At 36.5% G+C, this 9,304-nt stretch overlaps 1 protein-coding gene across 2 annotated transcripts; it reads right to left on the bottom strand.

The window, feature by feature from the left end:
* Window positions 1–208: 208 nt before the first annotated feature.
* Window positions 209–5,088, bottom strand: LOC143377277 (major royal jelly protein 9-like). 2 transcript variants are annotated; one of them, XM_076828368.1, is made up of 7 exons: window positions 4,955–5,088; window positions 4,608–4,834; window positions 4,327–4,487; window positions 3,790–4,005; window positions 2,332–2,615; window positions 2,006–2,138; window positions 209–532 (listed from the first exon to the last, which is right to left on the bottom strand). In XM_076828368.1, exons 1-7 carry the CDS (start codon window positions 5,071–5,073, stop codon window positions 311–313), a joined length of 1,362 nt encoding a protein of 453 aa, XP_076684483.1. In that variant the 5' UTR covers window positions 5,074–5,088; the 3' UTR covers window positions 209–310. The 2 variants fall into 2 exon arrangements, with proteins under 2 accessions (XP_076684483.1, XP_076684491.1); XM_076828376.1 differs by having other exon boundaries at window positions 4,944–5,016.
* Window positions 5,089–9,304: the final 4,216 nt, after the last annotated feature.

The following is a 9,304-nucleotide window of genomic DNA, read 5'->3' as shown; positions in this document are numbered from 1 at the left end:
TTTGAAATGCAATGAAATAATAAAGGGACTTAATATTTAAAAATTTTGAACGAAGTACGGGGCTTTTCCAAAATTGTGCTTTCTTTTTCTGTACTGCTAACGATAAGCTAACTTGGTCGCCAAAATTCAGTTGAATAAAATACCTTTCTGTATTTTGGTCAATGTAATTGTGATGTGTTGTGCCGGGTTGGTAGCGAAAGTAACAAGATTCATTGGATATATTTGTTTATTACAAAGGAAATAATACGTAATGGGGAATTATAGTAATGTATAATATTAATATACATTAATACAATTTTTGGTGGTTCTTTTAACCTTTGAAAAAAAGTAGTGGCGCGCAAGGTGTACCTATAACCATCTGCTTCACGCTGGCTGACAGTATTCTGAAGTTGACGTCGCTGAAGTTCATGGTCCCCGTTGCTATCTTTTGATAACGATTCGTCATCACTAGTAACTCTTCCACTCCCAGGGGCGTTTTCACCTTCATACCGCTGGTGAATTGAAGCGTCTCGGAATCTTGGCTGATCACAACCTGCAGTGTGTAGAAAAGCCTGCAATGTATCTCTGAAGCGAATATCTATGATTCGACTCGGAGCTGAAGAACAATTTCTTAAACTCTGTTTTGACTTGCCACACTCGTTCTTCCTCTAAAATTGCTTATTAACCATGTGCAATTAACTTAACTTAAATACTCAGCTCAGTATAGTAGCTTCTATATTCATTAATCCTTCGATTTTCATTTGAATTTGATATCGATTCTCATTTCAATTTAGTACGATTTAGATCGTCAATTTAGTGCAATATTAATTAGCTGGTTTGTTGGTGCAACTGACAAAGTACTTTATTCCAGCTTAAAATCTTTTAGCATTAATGGAAGCAAATACTTTTTTAATTTTTTACAATAGATTAATAAGAATACATATGGGGAGAAACTTATGTATTTTAAGGGACATGTCCAGTATTACTTTTTAATTAAATATTATTATATTTTTTAACATAAGGGTTTTGTGCATACACTTTATGGCTTCGCTAAAGTTTCTTGAAGTTATGTTTTAAGTTTCATAACGATCTGTTAATATTTACTCAAGTTATCGCAATTTATGTTTAAAGAAATAATGATTTTGGACGAAAAATTTTTTGCTTATAATTTTCAGTTCGAATAATAATGATTGGATAGACTAACTGTAAATAGAAAATATGTGTGTCGTGACGAGCTTTACAACACTATATTTTTTAAAATTCAGTTTAACAACATTTAATTTTCCAATCTTTCTTAGCGTTTGGACAATAATTTTTCCCATTTTCGAGCGCTAGTCCCCTTATCATACGCGACCCTTCAATTGAATAAATTCTTGGACTGACATAACAGTCCGTACATCGAAGCGTATAGGCTGATGCGTTAACGAATTTTCACTTCTTCGACCTGCCATATCTCAGAAACTAATTGTTACCTCAACTTGAAAAATTCATGTGATTGATGTCCCATTATAAGGTATCATTTGGCATAAAATTCAGTTTTAAAATCGCGGGACTGAAAGGAGGCGAAAAAAGGCCTCATTTTTGGGTCACTCTGCGTTACCGAAAATGAAGAAATTTGGAGTTGGTCACTTTTACGAACAAGCCAGCGAATTTTCAGTTCGGTAGAGTTTCAACTCTTGAATCACATGGACGAATGCGCAAGCTCAAGGAGAAGCTGGGAAAGTGGGCGGGAATTTTGTGGTGGGTGCGATGAACTACTTAGTTTCGGGGTTTAGTGGGCGATCTAGTATGGAGGCTGGTGGCTACCGAGCAAAGGTCTTCTAACGATTTTCTTTTCTTGTCACTACTACTTAAGTACACTTGAGCTAGTTCAATTCAGTCCCAGACAATGTCTAGTTTCTTTTAATAAGACTCGAGGGGAAAATACGTTTGATATTATTTTGTTACTGGAAGTTCGTTCCTGTCTTCCATCAATTAGAACCGCGGATTCCGCGCAAACTATTGTATTCACAGTTGCACTACTTACAATATTTTTTTCCTCGAGTGGCATAAATTCGTGCCAGCACCCGATCGCCGTGTTGTTCACCAATCCAAGGAAGAGGGTTCCCTCGTACGTCATGGCCTTCGCGCTCGATTGGGTGCGTAAAACATTTTTATATCTACAATTCAACAAAATATGTAATTAAGTTTCCATAAATACCATAAAACTGTACTTTGAACATTCTCGAAACGCTATATTCGGAAAGCTTTCTACGGTCCCCAGAAATTTTCCAAAATCTCTTAAACCCTCTAATTTGGCAAGACTATGATACTTTTAATTTAAAAGTTTAATCCGATTAACGCTGTAATTACTCTTTGAACGGCAGGTCGTTGTTGTTCGCTGCAATGACGGCGTCCGTTTGAATGGAACCCATGTTGTGGGACGACATGGGACTAAAGTAGAGCGTTTGGGACAGAGGGGACAGGGCCATTCCTACTGGGCCGTCTTCTAATGTAAAGCTCTGTCCCTCGATTGTGTAAGTCGTCGACGACAGTTGTGGATCGTACACCAGCGCACTCGAAGTGAACCGTCGAGTGGTTTGGGTTCTGTGGTTGTAAAACAATAAGGCGTATCCCGAGACGTCTGCCATATACACCTGTTACAAAACACGATTTTGAGGCTGTATAGACAGATGTGGGGGGGTTATTTATATTTGTGGGGAGTGCAGAATATATTTGGACATGGGAAATACTGTTTTCAGTCGATACACACAGATTTAGGAAGCTGTTAAAGTTCATAGGGAGTTTAAAACAGAATGAACGCGAATTTAATTCTATTTTGAGTGGATACTAGGGATTGCAAACCGGTAAATCGGTAAATCGGTTTGAAGTTTCTTTTCACTGATAACGTAATAGATGTCGACGGAATTATGCGCTACATATATGCGCTACATTGCTATAAATGCAATTTTTACCGGTAATTAGATAAATTACGTATTTCTCGATATTTACTGGTAAATCGATTTACCGGTAAATTACGTATTTCTCGATATCTACCGGTAGATCGCGAGAAATAGTAGCGCATATATGTAGCGCATAATTCCGTCGAAATCTACTACGTTATCAGTGAAAAAAAGCTTCAAACCGATTTACCGATTTACCGGTTTGCAATCCCTAGTGGATACTCACGGATTTGGGATGCTGTTAATGTTTATAAAGGGTGGATGTATAGGCAATTCTATTCTGAGTGGACACAAACAGATTTGGGATGCTGTCGATGTTTATAGGGAACTTAAAACAGAGTGGACGCGAATTCAATTCTGTTTGGCGTCGATACACATAGATTAAGGGCCATTCCACACGAAATCGGACACTTTTTGGAGTAACATTTTGGATGTGGCTGAAATTTGAATATGTTGTAGTCATTAGAGATATATAAACATATCTCGAAGGATTTTAACAAGATTGTCAAAAATCCTTCGAGATATATTTATATATCCCTAAAGACTACAACATATTCAAATTTCAGCCACATCCGAAATGTTACTATAGCATGTCGTCATCATTTTGGGGGAATTTGGGGATAGCATGAGGGAAATACAGGCACTACCATTGCAACACTTTATAGATATTAATTGAGAAGTTGTTCATCCGTATTATAACCATTGACAGAGCTATAAAATCGAGTGAGATGCATTTGAGTATTGTCATTTAAATAGTAGTACCCATATCGCCACGAATTTCTTTGTAGTTAAAAAGTTCACGTACGACTGACCTTATACAATAAAAGTTCTCGACGATATTTATTTAAGATAGGAAATCAGTACTTACGTAAGTTTCCTCGCAAAGACCACCGAACGTTTGAACGATCGGGGTGACCAACAACCCTTTCCCACTCGTGGAATTCACTGCGACGTCATGCGCTATGGTCACCCTTTCTAATAATTGCGAGGTTTCCAAGTCAAAGGCGAGAAGTTGCGGCGAGCATACCGCTTTCTCGCCGATCACACCGGTGTCCAGCACCCACAATCTGTTGCAGCGGTCGATCTGAGAATAATGTGCAATGTAATCGAACTCATACCTACATTGATAGGAAATGATTTTATTACTAGCGTTCTTTTAGGCTTAACAGTGGATAACGAAGGAAGGAATCTGTGGGGGAAAATAATATTCTGTTCGAAGCGAGCAGAACCAAATAGCCCCAGATCAAATAGAATCAAAGTAAACCAACCCAAACCCAATAAAATCTACAGAATATGAAACAGAAGTGAACAAAATCTACAATTCAGAAGTCAGTTGAAACAAGCCTCCACCTGCACTTTGTATCACCATCCCCCTCGCTCCATGACATTCCCAAATTATGCTTACCGCGACTCTATAAACACTCGTGATACCAGTACAGTCCGTTTTAGTCCAACTCCAATCAGGATAGGGTTTAAGAAGAGGTCCACCATCGCCCGTTTGGTTGGATATCACGTTCAAAGACGAAGGCACCCCTTCTTCCCTTATTACGGTGACAAACGTTAAATCTTAAAACAAAAAATAAATATAGAATCTCCCAAGAGGAAGCAAATTGCAAAGAAGACAGCGACACACTGTTATCACTAAATGCATCAGCATCGATTCTTAGGAAGCACAGTACACTTTACCTCGCCAGCGGTCAACGTCTATCGGAAAGCATTTCGTGTGATTGTATTGGCCAGATTGAATGGCCTGCACCCTCTGCGTTTCATTCGCGAAAACGAAGTCCAAATACTTCCACTCGTAGATCATATTCAACTGACGGTTCAAAGGCGGGAGAGAAGCGGTCACTGATCTGCTGCCCAAGTGGACCGCGCCAATGCAGAACGCCAGTAACCATGTCGTTAACATGTTTCTGAAGAAACGAAATATTATTCAAGTCCAGCCGAATGGGGAGGACTAGGAATTATGCATTGAGGTTCGAGTAAAAATGCGAATTTGCAAAAATCGGTTTATTCGCTTCCAAGGTGCCCACCGTCTTTTTATTCCCGGGTGAGAAGTGACGATCGATCGTTTCTTGGATCGGGTGCAAGGTGTAAGAAGGGTTTCGAGCAGAGGAACAGCTACGGGCGATTGCAAAATTACGACTGGCATTCTTGCATTAAATATGAGCTTCTGACCTTCCGGGGAACTGTTAAACAGATAACAGTAAAAGTAGGGGTGGGGGTGGTGATAAGGAAAGATTGTACAGGGAAAATTGAGCGTTTGAATATTCAGCGCCTACAGTTTGTTTTTACGGCATGCGCTAACCTTTCAGCGCTGTTCGCATGTTTGAAGACAATTGATAAGGCCTGCGAATCCTACTATGTAATCGTTAACCTTCTTACGCGTATAAAAATTATGGCGACTCTAGAACAGGAATAACGATTTTATCAATAAGATTTACTACCTCGAAATAGAACTAAATTTTGAAATTAGAAATTCTGGAAAATGGAAATTAATTTCATTTAAATGGGATTCCATTCCTGGAATTTCCATTTGCAATAAATTTCCCTTTATCGAAGAATTCGAATCAATGGTAAATGACTATAATAGAGGTATTTCTCAAATTCAAAATAAAACAGTAAAAATTTGTATTTGTATGAAATATTCTTTCACTTTTTATAAAAGATCGCAAACTAGGTTTGTAAAAGTTCAATAGAATTTCAGATGTAAATAGGGGATTTATAAAAAATTGTGGAATATTTTGATCAATATTTAATTCGAATTCTAATTCTCTTTGTTGTAAATTAGGAAAGTGGGAAGTGGGGGTAGGGGGAGGTGTTTGGTTACCCACCACCCAATAGTAATATCGCCTGTCAAACCTCGAATCTAACTGTACTGTTCGATGCAAGACGGGCCTCAGTGCCAAAAGTCAGTTTCGAGAAAAGTATCTGTAAACATTACGAAGTTAGATATCTTCTTATACATAGTAAGTTGTTATAAAAATGTCTATAATATTAAAAAAAAATTATATTTCTCCTTTGTAATTGCATTATTAAAATTCGAATTATGTAACTAATTAATCACTGAAATTAATTTCTGTTATAGGCCTTTCAAGCCCTTTTGCATAAAGTGGAGAATATAGAAAAATGTTGCTTTTTAACATTATTTTTCATTATTTATTTAATATTTGCATAATACTTGAAAAAATATAGAATATTGAAGAACAGGGAATATTTAAAAAAATATAGTTATAAAAATAGTCGATGTGTGATTAGACACAAAATTTCCCATAGGTCTGTCAATTTTAAAAATACGTCAATGAAATTTAGAGGGCATAGGCATGTAGAATAGAATGAGGATTCTAATTATGCATTTTAAGCAAAAAGGGCCCGAGTGTCCTGAGGCTGTTCTTACATCCAACAACACAAAATTATTCCTATTTCCACAGATGAAAGTTTTAGATCCCCGGCGTTCAACGACACCTACATAATCAACCGAAATATTGCGTAATGTTTAAACACCAACAACGTCAGCACCCATTGTAAAACTTCGTAACGGACTTGAGTAAACATTTTCTAAAGCAGACAGTTAAGGATTATCATTTCTAGTAGATAATGTTAGTGCTGCACAAACACAACACAAATTAGACTATTCTTCCTCAAAAATGGTACTTTCCTCAGGGACATTACTTTTTATTAAATCGAACGAATATTTCGTAAGGTTATTAAATTTTCAAGAAAAACATCAGTCTCTTATTTGTCGCATAAATTATTCGTTTATTTTGATAACGTAAAAATTAGGGATGGGGAAGTGGGGACAATTTTTATTTCATCTAGATATCATTATGCAAAGAAATGCGCAAATTGTTGGAACGCTAAGAACGTCCCAATGGCAACGAGTAATTCACGCCATTAAAAATGTATTATTAAGTATCACGTGTGGTCGTTGCAAAATATGTACGCGGTACAACGAAGTTTGAAATCGGTTACGCGGAAACGTTTAGCCCCGTTACGCACTTGCGACAAGTTGCCGACAACTTAGTCGACAAAAGACCAGAAAGACCTTTGTTGCTCGCCGCGACTAGTGTTCCTGATTTCTCGAAATTTTTGCTTTCTCGAGAAATAAGAAATTAGATCGTACATCTTGAGAATTCTCGAGGAATTGAAAACGAATATTACAAAATTTATATTTTTCGAATAATGTTGATTTATCAAACACAAGAAAACTTTAACTAATCGTTCATTCCTGTCCAATTTGCACAAAACTTGTATAAATGAAAAAACAGATATTAAATATAATTGATTTTTATTTAATACAAAATTTGTGCAAAGCGAAACATTGCTTTTTCGTTTTAAAGCAGGCTTTTAATCTATTTCTTTTCTTTTTTTTATGATAAATTTGTAGTTGTAGAAAAATATCTTTCGTTTTGAGTGGATGTTGGGTTCATCGTATGTAGCCCACGCAAAAGTTATGGTAAATTGATTGTTCTTCTTCCAGTGGACTGAAAAATATGAAATTCCTATGTCAAAGTCCGGGATTTATATTTTTCTTGCTTGATACTAAATTCCTGGAGGCTCTCTGCGATTGCTAACTCTAATTGTTTTCTTAATGGTAATTCTTCATTTTGAGGATCCGTAAGTTTTTCAGTATTTTCTGTTACTGTTATATTTTCCGAAAAGCCTAGCTACCTACTTAGAATTTGTTTTGCCGTTTTATCTGCCTTGGATATTAAATGAAAAAGCGAGTCTTTTGAATCTTTTTGAAGAGATTCTGGATTACATATGCAAAAATTTTGTAAGGGATACAATAATTCTGTCTCTTCTTTTCGATATTTTTTCTTTCATAGCCACAAGAAACTCATTACTTAATTCAGTAGATATACAATTTTTCTAAATTGTTAAATAAGAATTTAAGAGCACCTTCGCCAGTAAATAATGTCGAATCTTCTCTACTGAGATTTTCTATTGTAATTCATATAGTTTCTAATGTTACTAATAAGACTTATTGTAAATCGCAGATGTGTTTATACTTTCGCGATTTCCTTGACTTAAGTTTCTCGAGAAAAACAGCATTTCTCGGGAAATCAGAAATAAGCAAATTTTAAGATTTCTCGAGAAATTCTCGAGAAAGAATTCTTGAGAAGGAACACTAGCCGCGACCAAGTGCGTACGAACTCATATATCCCCGCGTACCTCGTGGTCGTCGGCGACTTGGTCGCCGGCAACTTGTGGCAAGTGCATAACTGGGCCTACAGTTTCACTTTTCTTGATTTAAGTCGCTGATTTCGAAATACGACGCTGCATCTGAAATTAATGCACACCACGCCGCGTTCCTTTAAACTAAAAGGCGTATTATGTACAACACGGGCACCTTGCATCAAAAGCGGCAATTAAATGCAAGTTGCAGAATAGCAAGCTAAATACATAACAAATTGCACCACAGTCGAAACCATTTTTATTTAATTTATGGTCGATGGAAAGTAGGTACTTTTCGAGGCTTCTAATTTCTCACCTCCAAGATTGTGTCTTAGATAACATTTACTTTCAATTTCAGAAATGGTACATTTTATAATTGTAAATTTACCGATTGGTTTTCGAAACATATTCGCCTCAGTTTATAAATATTTCATAATACATAACGTTGTCGGATGCTAACAATTGTCTCGTTTGAAGGGAAAGGGGAAAACGGGGAATGTCCATTTTGAGTGATTCTGCGATGTGACGTATTTTGTTGGTGGCAATTGGGGCCACAGAACTGTCGAATCACAAAGGGCTATAAAATGGAAATGTCCACATAAGGCAAAGTTAAAGATTTGGTGTACTGGTTAAAGGCAGGGAATGTCCACCCCTACTGGAACAAAACAAGGAATGTCCCCAGTCTTCCTACTTGCACTATGTATTTCTGATTATCCTTGTTTTAATAATAATAGAAGTAGATATTTTTGTTACAGTATTCTGCAGTGTTCCACTTCAAGGATATTAAAATAATGTAGGGGAGACCGGGGTAAAGTGAACCTCGGGGTGAAATGAGCTTCCTTAATTTGTTCTTTAACGATAGAATATATTTACAAAATTTTGGTGACGAAATAAATGTATGTAATATAAGAATGATAATTATGCACATTCAGATATCGAAAAATGTAAATTCATTTAAAAAATTAGAAATTAATTTATAGAGACTTCCGATTGGTTTTCTTTTCCATTTAGCTTTTCGGATAAATTAGTCATAAATGTGTTATTTTAACTCCAGATTTTTTCTGCGCGTTTAAAACAAGCTTATAAACATACACGTACACGCGTTTGCGAAAAGGTTAATCCTAACATTATTAAAGAATTAATTTTCCACTGAGTACATATTCGGTAAACTGAGCTGCAAATGGCTGCTAAGAACCGATGCGCAG

The sequence above is a fragment of the Andrena cerasifolii genome, chromosome 1 (genome assembly GCF_050908995.1).
Source record: "Andrena cerasifolii isolate SP2316 chromosome 1, iyAndCera1_principal, whole genome shotgun sequence".
Taxonomy (NCBI): domain Eukaryota; kingdom Metazoa; phylum Arthropoda; class Insecta; order Hymenoptera; family Andrenidae; genus Andrena; species Andrena cerasifolii.
This window is presented reverse-complemented; position numbering and strand designations above follow the sequence as displayed.